General features: G+C 32.2%; 1 protein-coding gene across 1 annotated transcript; it reads right to left on the bottom strand.

Moving 5' to 3' along the window:
- Positions 1-268: 268 nt before the first annotated feature.
- On the bottom strand, positions 269-25,831 carry MS3_00004380 (uncharacterized protein). The gene is made up of 5 exons (XM_012942623.2): positions 25,384-25,831; positions 7,520-8,215; positions 6,028-6,124; positions 4,371-4,710; positions 269-935 (listed from the first exon to the last, which is right to left on the bottom strand). The coding sequence occupies exons 2-5, from the start codon at positions 8,118-8,120 to the stop codon at positions 750-752; spliced, it is 1,224 nt and encodes a 407-aa protein (XP_012798077.1). The 5' UTR covers positions 8,121-8,215; positions 25,384-25,831; the 3' UTR covers positions 269-749.
- Positions 25,832-26,758: the final 927 nt, after the last annotated feature.

The raw sequence follows: 26,758 nt of genomic DNA, 5'->3' as shown, positions 1-26,758 counted from the left end.
CTTTAGGTCGAAGATATATTAAAAAATATGGTAGCAAATACTAGGGGAAGATAACTATCAAACCACTCCTGAAAGACTGCTTATACTTATGTGTATATAATGAAGTGCATGGGTGAAAGCCTTTATATCAATAATATGCATGTTATGCATAAATGACAGTCAACTTTAGCAAATAAGTCCAAAGGGAGCGTTGACCATCTACCCTCCAAGATGGGTGAATAAACTCTAATGTATACTATGCAATGCATGATACATATATATTACCGGTATGCATGTAACGTATGTTTCCTCACGAGTTAAGTATACCTACACGTATACCAAGAGAAGTATCAGTGAAAACTTATTTGAAAGCAGTATGCATATAGATTATACTTGCCCATGACCTGGACATTCGAGCAACAAGACTATATATTGTTTAAAACAGTATATTCAAAATACATAATATGTAGTTATAGTAACAGAAACTTTTTACAGAATAAAATAATTTCAACCTAAATAATCAAAATATATTTATTCATAAGTTTATACTTTATATTCTATAAACTAATTATATTCTTTATAGTTTGTATTACTTTGATTACATTATCTAATTAATTATAGATTTATGATGATATTATCTAATCCATCAATCATTCAATCATCTTATTAAACATTAACTTTTAGACTGAATATATTGCTTTTTATATAAATATAAGTAGTATATGAATAAAACATTGAAATAATGATTTAAAATATCATAAAAAATATTATTAAAAACTATTAGTTCGTTGAATTGATTTATTCAAATGATAAACTTGTTTTTTTGTTTGATTTTGATTTTCATTTAAATTTTTAAAAGATTTTAAATGAGATTTGAAATTTGAAATTTGAATTTGAAATGGATCAATTAAATTTTCAGATTTTCTAGAATGTAATAAATATTGACGATGAAATTCCTGTTATTGATTAAAAGTATAAAAAAATATATAAAATGTAGATTTATTAAGTTATCAAATTTGTAATGAGTTAATTTTATAAAATGTATAAATTTTAAATATGATATGGTATTCAGAATGGGTTTTGTGGAGACTTTTTTTTAGAAATTTCACTGGTTGAAATCATGAGTCAGTTGAAGTTAGATCACTATGGATACCTGGAAGCACTGGACGGCCGTTTCGTCCTAGTATGTGACTCTTCAGCAGTGCGCACCCTCGATCCCGCCCCCGCGAGATTCAAACCCATGACCAATCGGTCTCGCGCCGGGCGCTTAACGAGCCGTCCAGTGCTTCCAGGTTTTCCATGGTGGTCTAGCTTTCATTGACTCATGATTTCAACCAATGATACGGTATTGTTTATTTCATCAAAATCATTTATCTGAATTAAAATTCTCTTTCATAATCTTTTTCTTTGTACTATGCAAAGATGGATAGTGGTTAGCAGTGGAATACAGGACGCACATTCCGTCCTATTTAGGACTCGACAACTCAAAGTACATGCATCATAGAGTTGATGATCACTCTGGAACGTGAACTCAGTATCGTTCATTTCAAACATCAGCGTATTATCCACTCAGTTACTGAGTCCTGATAGCCACTTACTTTTGCGATGCAGTGAAGTTTAAATTCACTTGGTATTATTTGTTTGAATCTTCCCTTTGGTGTTTAAGACTGCTATTGATCAGTCTGTTATTGGCATATGTGCATACTGTGCGTATTGCCTCGATATTACCTTTGTTCACAAATAGAATGAAGTGCGTGTTCTGGATTCCACTGTCAGCCACTATCCATCTTTTCTTAGAATGTTTGTGAATTAAGGTAATAGCAAGGCAATACACACAGTATCCACATATGTCAATAACAAACTGATCAATTGAAGTCCTAAAGATCAATGAAAACATTCTAGTAAACAAAAGCAAATGACTTTTTCTTTCTTTATATCAAATCTATTTTCAACAACACAAATAATTATTTCCATCATATACTATTTTATAATGAAATGCCAGGAAGTAGCTGACATAAACCGTTTGTCTCAGCCAACAGTTTCATTTGCTCACTGCTGGAAAAATATGAGCAGAGAATATTACTTATTGAATTTTCACTAGTTTCTAATGGTCCTCAAACTACCACCCTTTCTTATTAAAAAATACTATTGATTTCTACTCGGTTAACAGTTTTAATAAAATATTTTTATTTGAGACTCGTCAGTTGGATGTACCTGCATCGCAGAGTTAATGTTTACTCCGGGACTCAAACCAAGTACCGTTCGTTTCAAACGCCATCGAGTTATCCACTTAGCTACAGATTCTTGATAGCCACCTGCTTGTGAAATCGAGTGATGTTTAAATTCACTTGGTGTTGTTTTACTTGTATCTTCTCATTCTTATTTAAGACTGCAATTCATCAGTCTCTTGTTGGCATATTATGGATTTTAGAACAACATTAAACTTTCTATCTATATCAATTATTTTATACATGAATTTTATCAATTTAAAGACATCCTGTTTAATTATAAAATGTATGGACCAGTTAAAGAATACCTTTCATCAAGCTCATTTTCAAAACTGTACAAGTGTATATATTTGTATTAATTTTAAATTCTATATAAAAATTTTATAGTGTTAGACTGCCGGTTTCGTAAGTTTTGACCAGAATATTGACTACATGGTTCATCAGTATCATAATCAAGGCATCATTAACTAAACACTCGAATTGAAGAGGATGAAGTGTGAATGGTTACCAAGATCTCTGATTTCAATAATTTTTTATATCAGTAACAAGACAACTAAAAAATGAAGAAATGTTTCCACCTATAAACCACTGTGTGTAATTAATATCACGATCATTGTTTGTCTAGTAACCTAGTATTGATAATCGAACAAGTTTGTCACTAGGTTGAATAATGGGGCATGACGTCTATCACTCTCTGTTGTTCGATGGCTAGAGGTGGATTTTATATAATTATCAGTATTTCCAGTTCTTTTCGTCAACGCGTTCAGTTGCTTCAAGGTTATCACTGTTTAACCTAATCAATATCCAGATGAGATCCAACCCATTATCTCAATATACACATTGTCTGTACTATTTTGTTTAGCTATCAACACAACAATCAGGCAATACAAAAGTTCAACGAAGATCTAGTTACATGTTTCAGATCATTTAAGATAAAGAAGATGATTTCAACCTTTTAGTGACAATATTTGCACAACAATTTATCTAAACGTAAATGTTAAGTTTACACAATATTTTGTATATAGTCAAACATATTTATATCACCCACTTATATTTTCATTTAATGCGCTTGCAGAAATATATCCGGTTTAACAATCGTTTTCCCCACCGTCTGATATTGCTGGTAAAGGCCAAAAAACACTTCTCAACTTCTTCGTTCTAATTTCACCATTTCTTACAGGTCTATGCTTATAATCTTGAATAGCGTCTAGCACATAGAATTTGTAGTTTATACGCTGCATTACATTATCACACCATCAAGGTAAGTAATTTCCCTGCTAATGACCTAATTCAGTGGAAAACAGAATTTTCGCTCTAAATTTATGAAAACTACATTAGAGTTACTCACCACTGAGCATAAGAATATTATCTAGTTGTCTTTGTATTCATCTGTTCAGGTTTTTCATTTTCAAAGATACTACCGTTAGTCAATTTCTTTACATTTTATTTCTTCGTAATCTTTCATCCTTGGGAATATTTCATAATTCCGTCATTCGCTTAAGACTAGCTGAATATTGACTGAATTATACGAAATAATACATGAAATTTCTCATAGATTCTAAATTAACACTGATCAGTTTAAATATTTTAAACCTAAACATACTGTTCCATCACTTTTGAACATGCATTTCGTTAAATTCATAAATAACATAATGAGAAAACATAATTTCGTCAATACTGTTATCGAAGTCAATGAGTATACTGAAAAATAATGAAAACCAAAAGTTGGCATTAGTATGGTAACCGTTCCAGAAATATTATCTCTGTTTATTAGTCATACAACTATCATAGTTTATAGTATCGTAACAAACCCTATAAATATATATTTAATATTGTGAAACCTAAACAACGAGATACTATTCTTGCTTTAGAGGTACCACACAATTTCTGACAAAATAATGAACTAATTAATACAGAAAATATAATATTTATGATAGATTGAATGAGGAGACTGAGGAAATATATGTAGAAGTATTGAAGACTCAAATGTAATTATTTTCTATCATTCAAAGCACGAACACAGTAAACTTAAACTGTATACGTACAGATGTGGAAAATTCTTTCTTAATAATGTTACACATTAACAAGAATTCATAGAAAAAACACGATCTCACAAACCGAAAATTATTCCAAAAAACAACTATTTTTATATTTTTCACTCACATGATTTGTTAGCCATTTATTATGCGATTCTTTAAAATGATCGGTGTCTTGACAGTCGATCAGAAAAACAGTAGATGGTTGATATGTTTGAGCATTAAATACTCTGTTATAATTTTGCATTGAATTATATTGTAGTTGTGGTGTACGATTATATCTGTAAATACCAATTCTTTTTTTACTTAGTCCAGGATGTGTATTACTGCCATATGTTGTACTTGGTACAGGTAGTTTATCTGCAACTTGTATTTCATTAACATCATATGGAAAATTGATTTGTAACGCTGAATCACGATCGTTACGCATTTGTTTTCTTGATTCTGTTTGACGTTTACAAAAGCTTCTATATATCAAAAGAAAATGAAAAATTTTTTTTAAAAAAAACGTTCATCATGGATTTTTGTCACCATAATTTTTCTGGAAGTATAACAATTGTCATTAAAGATAGTCTTACAAATATCTAAACCAGTACAATAAAATTAAATAAGAATGAATGAGAATTCAATGAAAGCTCACAGCTCGTTTATACAATATTCTCAAGATGTGTCAAAACGAAAACATCGTCTTTTAAGAAAATTTAGAGTTGATCCTTTTAAGCAAAGATGGATAGTGGCTAGAAGCGGAGTACAGGACGAGCGTTTCGTCCTATTTAGTATTCGTCAGCTGGATGTACACGCATCATTGAGTTGATGTTCACTCTGGGACTCGAACCCAGTACAATTCGCTTCAAATGCCATCGCGCGTCCTCGATTCCACTGCTAGCCACTATCCATCTTTTGTTCAAAAGCTTGTAAATTAAGGCTATATTGAGGCAATCCATACAGGATGCCCATATGCCAATAAGAGACTGATCATTTACAATCCTAAATAACTGGGAAGATACAAGTAAAACAGCACCAAGTGAATTGAACCTCTTAGCGTGTAATTGGTTGGAAATTGCTTTCTTCGACACTAAAACTAAACCAAAGTGAACAAATACTCTTATTTTTTGAATGTTTCTGTAGCGATAAAATGAATTTTGACTAGTTTTTTTTTAAAAAAACGGAATATATCTAATAAGCTTGAAGCTAATATCTTTTAGTTAAGGCTGTCCTGTTCAAATTGTACAAATTCTGAATATAAGTATTATATCAATTATTTTCGAGCTCTTGATTAGTCATGCGATGGAACGTATGGCCAATATGTAAGCTGTTGCAACTTCTTAGCTTACTGAGGTCTGAGCTTTTAATTATTTGTTTCCCACATCAAACAATTAATCATCTCTAAGTTGAATATAAGTTAGACGGCAAATAGAACTGGTAGATTACATTAAATTGATATTTTTAAAATCTTTGCATTAAATAATATTTCTTATCAAAAAGAATTTGATAGTAATATTCTCATCCTGGTCTACGAAGAGAGAACAGTTTCGTTATTAGTAAAGTATATAAAGTTTTTATTGATTAAACCTCTAAGATTGTCAGCAACTTAAGTAAAACTTTCCTTGATATGTAAACTTGTAAGAGATAATCGACTTCTAAGTACAACAATTCAAACTGAAACCAATCCAATCGACAAAATTATGACCTATTTTTATCGCAGTACGAATGTCTTAACCAAGTGCTTGATAAAACAATAAACAAAGCTATCTTTACTTGTCTATGTAGAATACTTTACTTACCTAATACGTAAAATAACAGCCATCAGAAAGCAAATAATGAGCACAGAACAAAGAGTAATCACAATTAAAATTTGCACTTCATTTCCACCATATTTATCTATGAGGTCAAAAAATAGGATGTAAAAACATTATGGTTCATTTACAGAAATATATAAAATGTAGTTATAGCTATTAGATATAATTTTGACATTATTATTATTTTTGATTTAATTGTTTTTAAAAAAATTAAAACAATGTCTACGAAATTCAATGAAAATAAATTACATCAGGAATTCAATTAAACCAGAAGACCACTAATACCAGGCAGTCCTAGGCACTTTTGTCCAAGAGTCCTTTCACAGGTCTACAAACATGACGTCACACACGATGTTCAAATCTAATGAAGAGAAAGATATTACTAATTTAGTAAGATGAAATTCAAGCTTCCTAGGTATTACAGCTTGAAACAATTCGTGATATTAAAAAAAATCGTTACTTAATATTATGCGTAAGGTATCACTTTACTTCTATGTGCCAATGCTTCTGATTAGAATATCGTGAAAGTTATTCTACCTTTAAAGGCTAATCAGTGAAGTAACTTTAATTTTATTCATATATTGTTATCGTATTTGTTTTCCTTTATACTAACTGAGTTGTCTATAGACTTTGAGAGAAAAAGCTATTAGTGTAATAGTTTAATTGTCTAAATTGTTTGTCGAATTGATTAATATTTTTTTTCTTGTGATGTATGTTTCTTTTTGGAATTGGAAAAGAAAACTGTTGTGTTCTATGAGTAATATTTTACATGTTTTTATAAATACCATAAATACCACTAACCGATAGATTATGGAAAAGTTAAGAGTAACGATAGAAATTTTCACTTCTACTCTTAGAACCCTATGAAGCAGAAACGATATCCACGTTTCGTAGATAATAAGTTGTGTTTCGATATACTACTTTTGCTATAACATTAAAACATTCCATTTGAGATTACAGTATATATTTTCAAATTGAACGTCTCATACAGGTGCAGTTCCAGCACAGTATATTAGAATGATTTTAAAAAATCTATTTGGGTTTAAAATGTCAAAGATGTATTACAAAATGATGCCAAGTTTCAGTGAATAATTACTGTTCTTTTAACTTGCTGATAATACATAGCTTGTCTACCATTAAAACTAATATTTTGACTAGTTCTTATTAATACCTGGTTATAAAATTTTTTTCCTGAATCTGTAGTTAAGATAAACTTTCTTGTTCTACAAGCATTAAAAAAACACAGACATTTTAAATATAGGCGCTGTAAGCTAGAACAGGAGGTCAGGAGATCAATCGCAGCCTGGATAGCTCAGTGGTAACGTCTCTGACTGTGAAGCTGGGTGACACGGGATCGAGTCCGCCAGGTACACCTTGCTGACGAGTGCCAAGTAGCACGAAACCCAGGTCCAGGGTTTCCTGTCAACTACCTGCAACCACCATCTAATCTCACTATTTTCTTCTGTTTACAACTTACCAGACTTTGTTTCATTCTTGGCATTTTGCATATCATGATTTAAATCATAATTATTTAATCCATCAAATATATGGTTATTATGATTATGATCAATCATTAAACCTCTCAAATTTTCAGTACAATATGTCACATTAGTAATTGATAATTCATGATCACGATTTATTGAATTCTCTTTTTTGTTATAACCTTTTTTATTGTAATGAATTTGTCGATTGACTGTTTCAAACCAATCCATAAATAAATCATCTGGTTTTATATATTTTTGTGTCCAAACAATAATTTGCATTTTTAATACAGAATAATCAATATCATGAAAATCTTCTTGATCATAAAGAAATATAGGATTTTTATCATATAATTCTAATATAATACAACCAGTGGTGGTTGGTACTATTCCATTGTCAATACTACTATGAATATTGTTGTGAATAGTGGTAGTTTTATCTGAAGGTGATATGTTTTCGTGAATATTTGTAGCATTATTTAAACGTACTGCAATGGATAATAATTGTTGTAGCCATTGTGAATTGGTGAAACTGATCGTTTTAGAATTGTAATTTAATTTGAATGAATCTTGTTGAAATCTTTCCCTTACTCTCATGTTGTTCAATATTGATTTTTTTGGATGCTAGTTAACTTTGAAAATCAAGTTCAATTTTAACTGATATTGACTCCATGTTTGCAGTGAACGTTCACCTACAAAATAATTAAATAACCAACAGAAGTCGTCAGTTTTATTATTTTGTGTCATAAATTATCTGAATGTTACTTTAAGATGAAGAACCAAATTTTAGTTTATTTTTATTAAAACTTAGATGCATTTCAAGTGAGAACCCATGTCACACAAGGCTGCTTACTCCTACCCATTCTGTTGCTTCAGGAGGTCGATTGGATTATGAAGACCACCACATATCAGGAGAAACACGGAACACAGTGAATTGCTTGAAGGTGGCTAGACGATCTGGACTTTTCAGACGACCTACCTCTTGTATTAAATATACAACAACATTTACAGATCAAGACTGACAGTGTAGCAGCAGCCTCTGCAGCAGTAGGCCTCAGTATAAACAAGGTTAAAAGCAGCATCCCCAAATACAACACAGAGAACACCAACTCAGTCACACTTGATATAAAAACTCTGGAAGAGGTGGGAACGTTCACGTACGTAGGCAGCATCATCGATCAACAAGGAGAATCCGGTGCAAATGTAAAAGCACAGTTAAGAAAAAACAGACGCCGCATCTCTTCAATTGAAAACATGTGGAACTCAAAACAACTGTCAACCAACATCAAGACATGTCTACTGTATGGAGTTGAAACTTGGAAAACTAACTTGGGATCCTCTGAAGAAAACAGGAGCAGACTATAAGACATGTTGCCTTAGGAATCGTAGGCAAATATCAAAAGAGTGAGTAGCACTTGAAAACAGATGGAAAGTTGAGCCTAGGACAGATTAGGTCGGAGAATCCTGTTCGGCGGTATGTGCTACACGAGAGATAGCAGATGTAAGTAATGATAGAAACTAATCTTTGAGATCATGCATTATATACATTATTGGTATTATTATATTTGATTTTAAAATAATAAAGCAGTTTGTTACTGACAATATGAGCTTCTTATAGGCCATTAATCTATTCTGTCTTTGTCTACTGATGAAATTTGAAAGCTATTGTACCAGATATCCCACTATTTGCTATCAATAATCAAACCCCCAATTTCGTAGAACAAGTGTGTTGTTTTACATTAACTACGTATGTTACAATATCATATTACTCAAAATTTACTTCATCAATATACATGAATTTATGACAATTTCGTCTTACGTTGTATTTGAACGTAATTACTACATGAATTAATGACCTCAACGTTCTAGAAATTCAATTAATGAATGTATTAAACACTTTAATTTGGTTTATTAACAAAAGAACAATAGCTGGGAGTTTATTCATTCATCTTATGTTCAGATTAACTTAATCCAACCTAATTTTACATTTAATTATATAATGTGTGAGGAAAAAAAAATCTATGTAATGTTTATAGTTACTGTGATCTAGCGCTTCAAACTAAAAAAAAGCATCACCAAAATTAGGGCGTCTATTTTAATGTTCGATGGTATTTCAAAAGTTAATTGTAATAGAATCATCTAAGGAGGAATTCTTAGGGATGTTTGAGTTAGTGATGTACTATATTGTGTATGCATGATATAGGGTGTAAATATTTCATAAATTTCCATAATGTCAATCAATTAAATGAAAATTATTACCATACAGTTGGTTGTTTGACAAATAAAACAGAATAATGTAAAACAATAGTTAAGTGAAGAATAATCCACATCAAAAATTTAAAAAAAATGAAATGTACACAAATGAAATAAGAATTCATATGAACTTAAATCGCAACTATTATTACACATTAGTTGTGTAAACTTAACTCCGCCTGTAGCTCTTCTAGAGTTACTGCCGGTCCCAAGCCCGGGTAAAGGAGGAGGGTTGGGCATGGGGTTAGCGTCCCCATCCCGTAGAAAACTAACTCGTTAAAAAACGCTTACCAGAAAAAATAATTCAAACAATTTTAACTCTGCCCTGAGAGTTAGAAGGTCTTCATTTAGAAGAATTATGACGCTTCATGGTGAAAGCCGAATTCCTTCGGAAGCCACGAGGCCGATGCCCCTTCTAACAACCAGAGCAAAAATTTTTATAGGTACATGGAACGTTAGAACAATGTGGGAAACCGGGAAGACCAGCCAAATAGCAACGGAAATGAGGAGATACAACTTGGCAGTACTGGGAATCAGCGAAACCCACTGGACCCAAGCTGGACAGAAAAGGCTAGCTACGGGAGAGATGCTGCTATACTCCGGTCACGAAGAGGAAAATGCTCCACACACACAGGGAGTTGCTCTAATGCTGTCCAAAGTAGCACGAAATGCACTTGTAGGATGGGAATCCCACGGATCCAGAATCATCAAAGCATCATTCAAAACAAAGAAGGAGGGGATCTTAATGAATATTATCCAATGTTATGCACCCACCAATGATAACAACGACGACATTAAAGATCAATTCTACGAGCGGCTGCAGTCAATCATAGAGAAATGCTCAAGAAAGGACCTCACCATTCTGATGGGAGATCTAAATGCCAAGGTCGGAATAGACAACACTGGATATGAAGATATTATGGGAGGAAATGGACTGGGAGAGAGGAACGAAAATGGAGAAAGATTTGCAAATTTGTGTGCATTCAACAAATTAGTCATAGGAGGCACAATATTTCCACACAAACGTATACACAAGGCTACATGGATCTCACCGGACCACACTACAGAGAGCCAGATAGACCATATTTGCATAAAAAAAAATTCCGAAGGACAATGGAAGATGTGAGAACCAGGAGAGGAGCTGACGTAGCTTCAGATCACCACCTAGTTGTAGCCAATTTAAAACTGAAGCTAAAAAAGAACTGGACAAGTGGACAAACAGCAATACAAAGGTTCCATACAGCCTTCCTTCGAGATACTGACAAACTCAATGAATTCAAGATAGCTCTCAACAACAGATTCCAAGCCTTTCAAGATCTACTGAAGGAAGAAGAAACTACCATGGAGGACAACTGGAAAGGCATCAAAGAAACATTGACTTCAACGTGTCAAGAGGTTCTGGGCCTAAAGAAACACCATCATAAGGAATGGATCTCTATAGAAACACTGGACAAGATCAAAGAAAGGAAGAACAAGAAGACAGCAATTAACAACAGCCGAACACGAGCAGAGAAAGTCCAAGCACAAGCTGAATACATAGAAGCAAACAAGCAAGTGAAGAGGAGCATTAGAGCCGACAGGAAGAAATACGTGGAAGAATTAGCAACGACGGCAGAAAAAGCTGCTAGAGAAGGAAATATGAAACAGCTCTACGATACAACGAAGAAACTATCAGGGAAATACAGTAAACCAGAGAGGCCGGTCAAAGACAAAGAAGGCAAGCCAATCACTGAAATTCAACAACAGCGAAACAGATGGGTAGAATACTTCGAGGAACTCCTGAATAGGCCGGCTCCAATGAATCCACCGAACATCGAAGCAGCACACACAGATCTTCCTATAGATGTCAACCCACCAACGACGGAAGAAATTAGAATGGCCGTCAGACAAATCAAGAACGGGAAAGCAGCAGGACCCGACAACATACCAGCTGAAGCACTGAAATCAGACGTCGAAGTAACCACAAGCATGCTTTACCCTCTATTCAAAAAGATTTGGGAGGAGGAACAAGTGCCAATGGACTGGAAAGAAGGACACCTCATCAAGATTCCAAAGAAAGGAGATCTGAGCAAATGTGAAAACTACAGAGGCATTACACTACTGTCAATACCAGGGAAAGTCTTCAACAGGGTGTTGCTGAACCGGATGAAGGATGCAGTAGATGCCCAACTTCGAGATCAACAAGCTGGATTCCGAAAGGATCGGTCGTGCACAGACCAAATTGCAACACTACGGATCATCGTCGAACAATCAGTTGAGTGGAACTCGTCACTATACATCAACTTCATTGATTATGAAAAGGCATTCGACAGTGTAGATAGGAGGACATTATGGAAACTTCTTCGACACTACGGAGTTCCTGAGAAGATTGTCAATATTATCCGGAACTCATACGACGGACTACAGTGCAAAGTAGTGCATGGAGGACAGCTGACAGATGCATTCCAAGTAAGGACCGGAGTCAGACAAGGCTGTTTACTCTCTCCATTCCTCTTTCTTCTGGTGGTCGACTGGATTATGAAGACCTCGACATCTGAAGGAAAAAACAGGAATACAATGGACAGCTCAGAACCAATTAGACGATTTGGACTTCGCAGATGACCTAGCCCTCCTATCACGTACACGTGAACAGATTCAGATAAAGACAGCCAATGTAGCAGGAGTCTCTGCATCAGTAGGCCTCAGCATACACAAAGGGAAAACCAAGGTCCTCAAATTCAAAGCGGAGAACAGCAATCCAATCACCCTTGATGGCGAAACTCTGGAAGATGTAGAATCCTTCACATATCTGGGAAGCATCGTCGATAGACATGGAGGTTCAGATGCAGACGTAAAGGCGAGGATTGGCAAAGCGAGGGCCGCATTCCTACAGTTGAAGAACATATGGAACTCAAAACAACTTTCAACCAATATCAAAGTGAGAATCTTCAATACGAACGTCAAGGCAATTCTACTGTATGGAGCTGAAACTTGGAGAACTACAACAACCACAATCAAGAAAGTACAAGTATTTATAAATAGCTGTCTACGCAAGATACTCAACATCCATTGGCCGGATACCATCAGCAATAGCCTTGTGTGGGAGAGAACAAACCAACTTCCAGCTGAAGAGGAAATTAGGAAAAGACGATGGAAATGGATAGGACATACATTACGCAAATCGTCAAACTGCATCACGAGGCAAGCTCTAACTTGGAATCCTGAAGGGAAGCGGAAAAGAGGAAGGCCAAAGAACACATTACGTCGGAATGTAGAAGCAGATATGAAAAGGATGAATTACAACTGGAAGGAGCTGGAAAGGATTGCCCAGGACAGGGTTGGATGGAGAATGCTGGTGAGCGACCTATGCTCCTTCACGAGGAGTAACAGGTGTAAGTAAGTAAGTAAAAGTAAGTTGTGTAAACTTAAAAGCATTTCATACAATGTCTTAAGTGAATTAAATTAATTGAATGGTATTAGTTATCATTTAATGTCTGATAGGTGCATTGAATTCAGGCTTCATGGGGTTAGAAAAAATGTTAACTGTATTATGATTACAATCAACATTATGGATAACATCTTCATGAAAGAATTTCATGTCAACAACTGTTGATTATCAAGTTGTGTCTCATTTTATAAAAAGATTTTTAAAGATTGAAAAATGTATATGGGTAAATAAAAAACAGATTTTCAATGAACAGTTCACTAAGAAATAGGTTTTATCATATCATATTATGAAATAAGATTTAGCCCATAAACTAAAACTAAACAAAAGCATCTTTGAGAAAAGAATTCTAACTATCTCATTGATAAGAATTGAAACAAAATATGTTTCTTTTTAAACTATATTAACTTAAATAAATAGTATATTTGTAATATCCCAATGAGTAGAAAAATTAGATTTTCTGACGTTTCGTGGCTTAGTGTAAGTACATCGGAACAACGGAACTCATTGGGATATTACAAATATACTATTTATTTATAACGATCTACCCAATGCTCAATTTATGTTATGGATGCTGAGGAATAATATGCCAATCATTATCATGTTAAGTCTAATGATGTCCTTGGACGTTAAATGAACATTTCCTATTGACCGTTATTTATTTCACTCGTTAAATATTGTGTAAATGTTGTTTTCTATTTTATGGTACGATGTGGTCTGGTTGATTGGTATATAAATAGAGTATGGCTGAAATATAATGATTCATAACTCAGAGGCTGTGACTTGCGTTCTAGACTCAGCTGGCTGGGCTAGACAGGAGAGCGGGACAAGTCAGGGCTCTAGGTCGTTCACTACGTGTTAACGTGTCACTGAATCGATCGATATAAACGCTGCGTATCTAACCTGCAGTCCACTCGTTACAACAATTTATTCAAAATTATCAAATCAAACCTTGATAATGATACCTATATTAATTTAACTCTATTTGTCTATAAAAGAGATCATTACAGTTAGTATTATTTACTGTTGGTTTCTTTTTTCCTTCTCAATACATATTTCTCCATAGGTTTGAAATTGTACTATAAATGATATCAATCTATCACGAACCTCATCAAAGAACATTAGACAACCCTTGGCATTGAATGTCATAAAAAGCATAAACCTCCAACCTAGCCTGTTGATCAATCAAATTTCAGAATTAATTATGTATACTTTTCTAGATTATCTTTAAATATAGTGAAATATATGCTTATCAATTTTGTTTTACTAAACTATTTCTAATAACCAATCACTTTCTAACTTATATCTTACATTTTAAAGATAGGCTTAGTAACTAATATTATTTAACTTTCTCTTAGAAAACAGAAATATATATATATATATATATATATATATATATATAACTTAGAATAGAGTTCTCTTTTAAAATATGTTTTCCATTCATTTCAAATGTGTGAAAATATTCCTTTTTTTTTCTCTCATAAGTTCAACATTTAGTAAAATATTCTTTTATTAAATACAATATGTACATAATGCATTGTTTGCATAACATGAAATTGAATTCGAAAGGAACAACAATATTGTTTATGTCAATCATAGTTTGTTAAAAATTATAAGCTTTTATTCAAAAAAAATGAAAGAAAAGAAGAACAACTTTTCATTGAGTTAACCCAGGGCATGTGATAGAAAAACAATTTTATTGACATTTTCATATGAAACTAAATAACAACTGTGCATACTAAAACAGGAATGTTGACTTTTCATGAGAATGTTTACTCAGATAACTTTGTTTTTTGAATAAATTTATATTCAATGTTAACTTGTATTAGTTTGTTTATTGTAAACATGACAAAATAGTAAATTTTATTTATATGGGTATATATATCCTTAATTGAAGGCTATATTTCAGGAACACTAGTAATCTTTAAAGATTGGTGTTACTAAATATGAACGAAGTTTAATGATATCCTCATGGTGATCAATACAACGAATTTACTTACCTGAATTAGTTGTATCGAATATAGCTTCACTTTGGTTGACCATCTATTTATGTAGGAATCAATTTTATTGAATATTTAGTTTCATATACTTTACTTTTTCAACTTATAAAGGAGTGATAGATTTCTTGTTTATTCATCTATTGGTTATCGTGAACTCCACACCTAATGGATTCACTGTGAATTGAAGACGCAACTTATGACGATAGTCTTTATCAGTCGATTATTAAACAAGTTTTTAGTAACAATATAGCGTTGAGTAATTTAGAAAAAAAGTATCACTTTTTATCTTGGTTTATTTCGCTGATCATATGTTGTACTAAATGTTCTTTAAAGGTTTCTTCTGAGATAATGCTTTCTATAGATAGGCATGTAGTACATAATATGCCTTCCAGTGATGTGCTTACCATTAATTACAGTACAAATTTGTCAAGTAGAAGAAATGAGTTATTTTACCTAAATATATATTTTGAAAAATAATAATGTCAACTGACGCTCTCGTGATACATTAATAGTCCCAATGTTTAATGTCGTTTTGAATGTCTGTAGTGTCAGTTATTATATTAAGCGCATATGCCTTATTCTAGCTTTCGGACAGCCCATTCTATTCATTCTACTTGAGTCACATTCTGACCTTCTTAATTATTCGCTTATCAATCTAGACTGTTTTTATATGAGCGTATATGTGTGTGCCCTTCTTATTCCATTAATCACATGTCTGTAGCTTTATTTTGTCTGACTATAAATATTGAGTAACGCTTGACTAAAATGGAGTTCGCTTCCCAGCCATCTTCCCTGCGTGTCATTTTGCTTTGCTCTGTTTCATTCGCTTCATATACGAAATATATGTATTCACAAGTCAATTCTCGTTATTCGACTTATTTAATTCCGTTATTGACTAACGCGATTTATGTCGACGATTATATACGAGAATAGGCGATGACAATCATTCGTACGATCTTGGAGTCAGATCCACGGGCCACTAAATGTTTCTAAAGTAATTTGAAGCATGAATCAAGAGCTTTTTTATTTAATTCGCTCTTAATTTAAACATCATTTCAAACGCAAATGATCTGACATTTGAAAAGTAATCTCTGTGCAGTGGTGTACCTCAAGGTTGTTTCACGTTTAGTTATCACTGATCAAAACATAAACAAAATCAATACATTCAATGACTTAAATAAACGTGATCTACTTAATAAAATAAATTACTCCTAGAACTGTCTATTGTTCGTTTAGTTGTTCTCCTAAAACAAATTACAGAGATGAAATACGAATGAGATAAGACAAATCACAATAACTTCGAGATGAGTGGTTACAAAGATAATGAACATCTACTTCATACATAATATACCAATATAGACTTTCGTTGATTCGACACGATAGGTTTTCCGTTAAATTGATTCTGTGGAAACCCAAGTTACTTGAAAATTACCAAACATCTTAATAATAACACATTAGAACTTCGAGACAAAAACATCAATAAAGGGAATGGTTTAGCTCTTGTAATTTTAAACAGTTTGATTATCCTTTTGGTAAGCGATGATGACGCAATCGAGTAATCGAGAAATACACACAATAAAAACGTTGGAATAATATTTCTTGCTAAAACACATTTGAATGATATAAAAATAATGTGCTCAATATGAGAGATAAGAGATAATGAAAGATAATTCATAGTAAATTCAGTTGGAGCTGTTTTACTGATCAATCGCAGTCCTAAATAGTAATGATAAGATACAAGTGAAACAACGCCAAGTGAATTTAAGATTCATTCCATCGCACAAGCATGTGGTCTATCGGGACTCAGTAGCTAAGTGGATAACGCGATAGCGTTTGAAGCGAACTGTGCTGAATGTTAACACATCCGTAACCGTCAAATTAAAAAGTGAATCAAAATGATTTCATTCAATCTAAATGTAGTTTCCATCATAGACTGTCGCTTACTCAATTACCATTGATAACTAGGGCATAGTATATCTCTGTTTTATAAAAATTGAGTTTGTGAACTTTGGATTACAAATCACTGGATTAAAGTTGGTCGATGCCATTAAAACTCACAACTGTCAGGTCACTATTATTATTATGTTAAAAGTTGAGATGCTTTACATATATTAATAGTGTTCATTGTTAATAAACTATGCAGTAGAGAGAGACATAGTGGATAAAAGTACATTTTCTAAAGTACTTTTTTAATCCATTCACTTTATTGTCGAATTCAGTAAATAAGAACTATTTCCGAGAATGGCATAACTTTTTAGAATAAATCGTTTTGTTCAGGATGATGGAGTTAAATGAATAACAGCATAGTTTATACTTGATCTAACGAATTTACCTAGATGACATGTAAAATATAACTAAATTATTCTCGTAGTTTCATACTTGCTATGTAAACATAAAGTTCAAAGAGGAATCAATTACATTTATTAATCAGTCTAACAAAACACATGTACTTCATTGATTAAAAAACTAAATAATTTCAACTTATTCAGTACATATTCACTCCTCAAGGCTGCTTACGTTAATAATGAAGATTTATTTCTGTTTGTTAACAGGTAAACATAGAAACTGAGATGATTGATAGGTTGATATTAAACGTTAGTAACTCCACAGCATTGTTCATCCACGACCCCTCATTCTTAGAATGGTTCGTGATTTCAATGAAATACAATAATCTCCGTAACCCCATGATGAAAAATTAGTTTTACTAAACAAAGGGAAATGAACTTAATGTCAATCGAAAATTCCAGGTATGTCATTCTACTTACGAATTTTGTGGTACACTAGTCAGAAAACAGTACATCCGAACTTAGAGAAATAAAAAGTAGAACCTTTGCTTCTCTATAAACAACATGAAAGCTAATTATTTGTGCCAAATATGGGTCCTCATATTAGACTAGTAGTACATCGAATTCACCACCTCTAGAGTTTATCTTACATCGGATAACGGTGTTATTTTTATCATTCTTTCACAGGGGGTTAGTTATTTTAAGTGAATATTATCAAGTTAAATCAGTGTGTAAAGATCATTAACATGAATGTTTGTCAACAACACACAAATACAAAACGTGTCCTAGGGTTTACATAAATCTTAAACTGTAAGTAAGAATTTTGACTAATCTCCCACGTTTTTTACCAATGTGTTAACGCTAACCATGATCTTCATATTACAACAGATTGTTAACAAGAGCTGGGTAACTAAGTTGAAACTAAAACTATTTCCTAATTTTCTTAGTTATGCTTTAAACGAGATAAAAGGAATAACATTAATTGGAATACGGAATGCGATATTGAGCTTAGTGGTAAAACAGTAAAGTTTTATATGTTCGCTACTGCACCAAAAGTAACTGTTCATTGGTAGAAAAAAATACCTTCTAAAACATTCTTCAGTGATGATGTTACATAGAGTTGACTTTTGGTTTCGTTTATACATCTGATACTGTATATATTTCAGACTTATATCAAACTTCGTGTTTATGCCTAATCATTGCTCGAATTTTTTTAAAGTTAACTCCTCTTCATATTGTGAGTTTAATTGGAATTATTAATTATTTATGTACCTGGATAGGATCATCTTTAGATAAAAAAATCTTTCTACCAGGATACTACTATCAGCCATTCGGTATCATAGCTTATTTTAAATACATAAAGTGACTAGGTTCATTAGGACAACACATATGATGCCAGTAAATTACTGTTTCGTACAAAAGTATGAAAACTTATAAATTATTGTAATTTGAAATATTGGCATATTATCCCTCACCAAACTGTTAGGGTTATTGTCTCAATAGTGATATCTCTCTGAAAGAATAAATTCAGTCACACATAAAATTCTCCATAAGGTTTACATTGATCTGGTTGGTCTGCATAAGTTAAAGTGGTATAAACTTCCTATCATTAGACAATCTTGTTCTGTGTTTAAACTAATTTAATGAGAATGCATATTGAAACCTGCCTTAAGAGATCCCTAGTAATCACTGAGGTTAAAATGTATACTATCAAAAATTGCCTTTGTCATTTACGATTCATGAAATGAATATTGACTTCTTACAGCTATTACATGGTACTATAAACGCTAAATAAAAATCGCAAAGTAATCAATATTATAATTATACAGGGAAAGGTTATACAAATGCATGTGTATAAACGTGATTACTTTAACTATGTTGCATTGTCAAATTTACACATATATTGATATGCAATGTATATTATATAACTTATTAAGTATGTAATAAGATGTCTAAAGTAGCGTTATTCATTCTTAACTTCAGTAATATTGGAATGTTCATCCAACAAGTTATTCTTAAGAAAAAAGAAATAATTATCAGACCAAAAATCAATAATAGTACAAATGATATGTTGTATAATTTGTAGAAGGAATTACTAACTATTTCAACAATATTGAACAGATTAAGTCAAAGAGTTTGGTTGTTTATACTTTAACTACATTCCAACATGCTCTTAAATGGATTAGGAGATACATTCACCATTTATTATATTGAATTTTTTCATTTAAATTATCATAACTAATAATATTAAAATTGTACAATCCTGCGTTATTTACTACCAACCTAATGGAAAATATTTTCAAAATAATGCATGGGTAAAAGTTAGCTATGGACAAAGTTAAATTTAGTAAGTTGTGTATACAAACCATAAGTAGAAAGTTTACCAAACAACATTTACTAGCTTTACTGTCAACGTTATTTGTTTTTCACACGTTTATTTTGTTATCAAACGCAAGTCATCAGAAAGTTCATCTGACACTAGTAATTAGTAACGTTCTTTCAAAATACTTCAAACTTAATATAAAATATGGTTTACGTGGATGATTCTTGTTTTTAGAACCTTTTCTTTAGCTTCAAATTGTTAGAAAACAGATTGTTCATTTTCATAATCACATATTCAAATACATCTAAAAATCCTGTTGGCAAGGCCACAATTTATCGATGACCTTTGAGGGATGCCAAAAGTGACATTGAGAAGATTACCTACCAACTAGAGAGTGTGTGTGTGTGAGTGGTTAGCATTGTGATCGGTTCATCACGAACTGACATTACCTATAATGACAAAATGATATTTGTGCATATGGATGATTGCATTTTGCGCCAAAATTAAAGACATGTCATTCTCAGTCTTACCGTTCTATCTTCAAAAAAATATCTACTGTCACTAGATTCTACTTTGTGATACACACAGTTAGTAAAATTCAAGGCTTAGCATAATATCTTCAATTTTTCAGTCATTTAAATGACCTGAACAAACATTTATTTGTGTTAAAGTCCTATTAGTGAGAACAAGCATCCTTTATTCCTACCAATAATGACTCCGATATTTATTGGTCTGATACTGAATGAAAAGGTAGTCTTTTAACTGCTGCATTTTGAATGGTCGGCGCAGTAAGACTACGGAACGTTCTGGCTGCATATCGTGTGGATATATTGTTGACTGAATCATATGATATTGTGTTGCTGAAGTAATTCGGTCATTTACATCCATTCACCTCAGTTTTTCATGTCAGTATCCATAACAAGATAGCTAGTAAGCAAATAATGTATCTATAAGAAAACTGCTCATGTGTTTCTAATTTACGAAGTAATTTTCAAGTGTACTTAATGAATTGATTTATTATATAGTCGTCACCATAACTTATCAGAAATCACCTAATAAAATATGACACCAACTATTCATAGTGTATCATGGCTTCCTGCCATAAATCAATCGGATACACATAAGTGAAATAAATGCTTAACTTTGCCTTTGTAAATAAACAGAAAGTTGTACACAAGAATGAAGTGATTATCATAAATGTATTTTCAAAATTTTCTTTGATAACCATGTATTTCTATTTTTGTCTGAATTAACATGCAGTGAAATTAACAAAGTTTATTTTTTATGTTGTGTATTACACAGTTTTATGTAATGTGTGTAATTATGCCCTCAAATGCCCTGGTACGACCGAGAGTGGGAAGAGCCAGCTCTCTCCCTTGAAATGCTCTCAGACGGTCACGCGTATACAGCCACTACCAGGGGAGTCCTACTCACCGACGTCTCGCAGCGGGGGTGGCGGTTTACAAAAAGCGAATGTCCGTCGCTTTAAGCAACTCGGTGGACACGGAGGGTACACCAAGGGGAGTTCGAAAATCCTAATCTAAAACCAATAGTGCACATGGGCTCCAGTATCCTGAAGAAACAAATGACGTAAGAACCAACTGTTGGTCACCGGCCACTATGAGAATGCATCTCCTTACGTTGGTCAACTGCCTTGTGAATCAGACCTTTAGATCAAATGCCCCGAGCGTGGCTCTCTAAGAAAACCACCTGCTTCGGTCTGAGAACCCGTTCAGTATCCCAGCCCACACAGAAATCAAGTGACTTGTATGGCGCATATGTATTCGGGGCCCCGTTGTACCAATATTTTCGTTTACAAATAAATAAATAAGCTGATTATAAGTGTTACAGTATTAAGCTCAATAACATTTAACTAAATAACACGTGATCGAACGTTAAAAGATAACCTCACATGATAAACGTCTTACTCTCAACATTTTACTTCTTTACTTCTTACTAAATGTTTCAATTTATTTTAAATATTTCCACAAATACAGGTTTCTTATAATAGTCTAGCTTCAATTGACTGATGAATTCAACTGTAAAACTAATAAAACCTCCACAAAACCTTATCTGATAATAATCATATGCTCACTAGTGACTGGCTTAAAGAGGTATTTCCTGGAGTTCTAGTGAGGAGCAGTCACCAGTGGAGTTCAACCGGACCTGTTGTGAGGTAGTAACTCAGTAAAAACAATGGCGGACGGTGACTTAATTTCGTGGATTGGTTGAAGTTAGATAATAACACCGTTGGATTCCGGATCAGTGGTCTAGAGGTTAAGCGTTCGTGCTCGAGACTGATCGATCCAGGGTTCAAATCTCGCGAGGCAGTTCGTGGGTGCGCACTACTAGAGAGCCCCATGATGGGACGAAACGTCCGTCCAGTGTTTTCAGAGTTTCCATGGTGGTCTAGCTTCAATTGACTCATGAATTCAACTATTCAATTACTAAAATCTCCACAAAACCCTATTCTGAAAATACAGATTTGTTAAATTGCATATGAATAATAAAAAAAATTTCTATAATCCTATAAAGTGGCCAATATGATAAAAAGACATAAATACAAAGAAATAAAATGTTACACAATATAAATAAATCTTTACAAAAGGTTGAAAACATGCTAAATGTCTACAATATTCCGAATATTTGACCTAGTGATTAATTTTTTTCCCGTTCTCCCTCTCTCACACACCCTCAATGTTTTCCCCCCTTCAAATACAATATATAAACAAATATGTTTATATACATTATAAAATAAAAGCGTAGATATATAGATATATATGTGAGTAGTTATCATTGATTAACTATATTTGTTTGTTTATAACCCATTTTATCAGTTTATGTATTATAAACATTATATTAACAGATTGAATAAATTCAACAACCAAAAAAATCACCTAGAGATAATATATTTATAAAAGTAAACAAATGTTTATATTGTTTATATATAGACTAAATATTGACACATTAATAAATAGAATATTTGATTCCAATCTATGATTCAATAGACATCATATTGTGAGATATTGAAAAAGAATTATGGAAAAGTAATAATAATAATAATAACAACCGAAAATGTCTAAATTAAACCATACTCTTATAAGCATATATAACATTTCATGAATGACATATTGACTTATAAAGGTTGTGCAGTATATAATTATCTTTAGAAAAACATAATATATATCAGTAAATCAACGGGAATTATTATGATGAAATGAACGCATTTGTTTATAATAATTAAACTAATAAGGTGGAATAATGTTGAAGAGTTAGCTGTACTACATAAACACGAATTATAACATAAATATGAATGATTAAAAAAAAAGATTTCAGCATAGTGATTTGAATAACAAACGTTAAGCATGTGACTGAAGATAATATAGAGGTGATCCATACAAGATGTACATATGCCAATTAAAAAAAACTGATCAATTACAGTCCTAAATACCAATGAGAAGATCTAAGCAACCAAAACAAAAATGAATAAACAAACGATAAGTTTTTTCTTTTTTCAATGATATAGAAGATGCTTTTGATGTTGGTTTTGATTCCTTTGATTAAAAAACGTCGCATGATCAGAAGTCGATCTAAAAACACCATTAACAAAGTTATAAAAACAACTGAAGACGGTAAAATCTAAAGTGAATGTCAATCACAAACAAGTTTATCAGGACAGACTAATGTACCTGTTATGGAACAGTTAGAAAGCTCACTTCTGTATGAAGTGAGCTCCAATAATAATGCTGTTTTGAACAACAGTGAAAGATAACTTAAAGAAATCAGCAACATAAAACGACAGGTTTTATTGGAAGAAAAGATTTACCATCCTTTTACATTATTATTAGTAAAGTATCAGATCATATTTTTAGTGAATAAACCATTGTTTTCATTAAGTCAGTTTCTAATATCCACCGTTAAAATCTACACTATTCTTTTCATTATCTTTACAATAACAATTAGCCTATTAACACTATCGGTGTCAAACTATTAAAGGATTCACATATGTTTTGAAGAAAATTGTAGTTAAATATTCACAATAATATTTCACTACTATATTGTTATTATCTATAATTAATTAATAATTATGAGAATGAGACCAGTAAAAGAACTAACTATATATTTGATATATATTTAAGCCGTATTCTATAAGAAGCCACTTTTGTTTACTTATTACACTAATGTTTACACTCATGTCATCAAAATACACTACAAATTTATAATCATAAAGTCTATTGATGACATTATTGAAATTAGTTCAAATTCATAGACCAAATCAAAGTTTGTAGGTATCATTACCAAGGTTTGACTTGATATTGTGCAAGAAATTGAGCATTGGATAGATTGTCATAAATAAATAAATACAGCAATTGAAGCTAGACCGCCATGGAAAACCTGGAAGCACTGGATGGCCGTTTCGTCCTTGTATGGTTGAAGTTAGACATTAACACCATTGGATGCCGTCTCAGTCGTCTAGTTGGTTAAGCGCCTGGCGCGAAACTGATAGGTCCTGGTTTCGAATCTCGCGAGGTGCGGGATCGTGGATGCGAACTGCTGAGGACGAAACGGCCGTCCAGTGCTTCCAGGTTTTCCATGGTGGTCTAGCTTCAATTGACTCATGATTTCAATCTGTGAAATGTCTGAAATCTCCACAAACCCCTTCTGATAAAAATAAATAAATAAATAATATATTTTGTAATATTCCAATGAGTAGAAAAAATAGATTTTCTAATGTTTCGTGACAAAGTTTATTCATAAATGTTTGTGTATTTATAAATGATAATAATGAGAACATATATGATCACTTATGAAAACATTAGAAATATTATTTACTAGGAAATCAAGTGAGATATAATTCCATTTCATGATCACTTCATTGATATAGCTAATGTTCAATAGAAAATCTAATGCTTTCTGCAGCTTGTACAATTTATATGTGGCTTCTTTTTATTATGAAGCTAAATAAGTAAGTTGAATGGCGAATGCTGGTGAGCGGCCTATGTTCCTTCACGAGGACTAACAGGCGTAAGTAAGTAAGTAAATGTAACATGAACTTGATTCATGTTATTAAGAACAGTCAAGTGTAGATCGCTGGTATACTTTTAGAGAGTAAAATCTATGATTAACTAAAGGAGATATCTACTCAAAAAAATTAGAAATTAGTTATTGTTTGAAAATGTCACTAGACCTTTATGACCATGTAAATAACAAGCTCAATAGTATAAAGACTCACTATAGTTCATTTATGAGTTGCTTCATTAAAATAATTTTCAGATTATATGCCTATTTTCAAATAACTTGACATGACCGATAAATCACAAAATAAATCGATTTACGAGTTCTATTTTTATAGATATTCACATTTCCAAAAGTCATGAAATACAGCCAAGTAGGATTTATTTTAAACTGTTTACAAAGATTCTGAAATGTTTAGGATATTAATGATGCGTTAAATCTCTCGTATTTCTAATTTGAATAAATATGGATCTCCAACTACTTGTTACGCGTTCAACAGTACATTATATTGTAGTTGTGCAAAAAACATGTTAATAAAAGTTTACATGATGAAACTCACCAGTCACCAAAAAGGTGTTAGTTACGGAAAAAAACTTTATGAATCCACGTGGAATAAAACATAAGCTAATAAATGTATCAGTCAAGTCAATGTTTTCTTATTAACTGACGGTTGTTTGAGTTTCATAAATTACTCATTTATGTGTAATTTTATATGGAATCCAACACAACTAGACTGTTTGATACTTAACTGTTGCATAGTTTGTGCATTGGTGTTAAATTAAGGAATATATACTTTAGATATCAGTTTTTTATATGCTCAACATTATTTTGTTTCAATGTGGGATTAGGTTTTTTATCATCTCAGCTGCATATGTACATTGAAAATTACAATGATGTTGAATTTTTGTAAAGATTTGAGGAACGATCGGAATTTATAACGATGTTAATGTACACTTCAATTGTTTTCAAAATAGAATTGTTTTTATACTATCGATAAAGTTAACAAGCGCTTGTTTACGATATTGGGATTATTATTTACTTTAATAATCAAACTGTACAAATAAAATGATTGGTTTACATCAATTCTATGACCTTTATTCTAAATGAACCAATCAGAAAGAAGCTATGATATTTCCACTTTAAATGCACATAAAAGTTTCCAATCCTTAGAAAATGCTTTATGCACATGCTTTCAAGATTTCACTAAATTTTAAAAACAACAATATCTGTTTAATTAAAATTATTCAATGTCAATGTACATTCTAGTTTACAGTTGTGTTTAGCTTTTTTTTGTGTTCATTATCAATAGAAATTAGGTATTCACTCCATCGAATACTTTTTCATATCAGTATCAAATGTTATTTTTTTAAAAAATCGTCTGAAAAATTTACAAGGTAAACAACATTAATTAAAAAATAGTATGCGGATCGCTACCAATATTTGTTTTAGCAAAATGTTGTCAAATATAAATGGTTTCGAATTATTCTTAATTATTGCTAATACTTAAGCATAACTTCAGCTGATTATATTCAAATAGGATGAGTGAAGATCAAGCTGAATAAATAGAATTCCAAGACTAAAAGAAAATACTTATCAGATGAATGGATTTCTTTTCCAAAAAAATGTCTACCTGAAATACCATTTAAATAAAATAGACCTGTATTTATTCTAGTCGACAATGATATCTGTGGTGTTGATTTCTTTCAGTGGTTTGCCCTGTTAGACGAAACTTATCATGGTATTGATTTGGTTTTTGTAAATTTTGTACTTATACTTGCTTACAAGCTTGGTTACACCTGTTACTCCTCGTGGAGTAGCGTAAGTCATTCTTAATATCTGTAGCTCTAATTAAAGTTCAATAATGTGTAGTTGTAAATTAAATGTCATCGGAACTTCATATGACCGGTTGGGATATTCAAATGAAAAATATTAGT

This window comes from Schistosoma haematobium, chromosome ZW (genome assembly GCF_000699445.3).
Source record: "Schistosoma haematobium chromosome ZW, whole genome shotgun sequence".
In the NCBI taxonomy this organism is placed as follows: domain Eukaryota; kingdom Metazoa; phylum Platyhelminthes; class Trematoda; order Strigeidida; family Schistosomatidae; genus Schistosoma; species Schistosoma haematobium.
This window is presented reverse-complemented; position numbering and strand designations above follow the sequence as displayed.

What these genes read in the sequence shown, in the direction of transcription:
- MS3_00004380 (XM_012942623.2), bottom strand. Translation starts at nt 8,120, where the DNA reads ATGAGAGTAAGGGAAAGATTTCAACAAGATTCATTCAAATTAAATTAC. An exon ending in CAAGAATGAAACAAAGTCTG is followed by an intron (nt 6,125 to 7,519) that starts GTAAGTTGTAAA and finishes TTGACCTCATAG; the next exon opens with ATAAATATGGTGGAAATGAA. An exon ending in ATAAATGGCTAACAAATCAT is followed by an intron (nt 936 to 4,370) that starts GTGAGTGAAAAA and finishes AATCAATAACAG; the next exon opens with GAATTTCATCGTCAATATTT.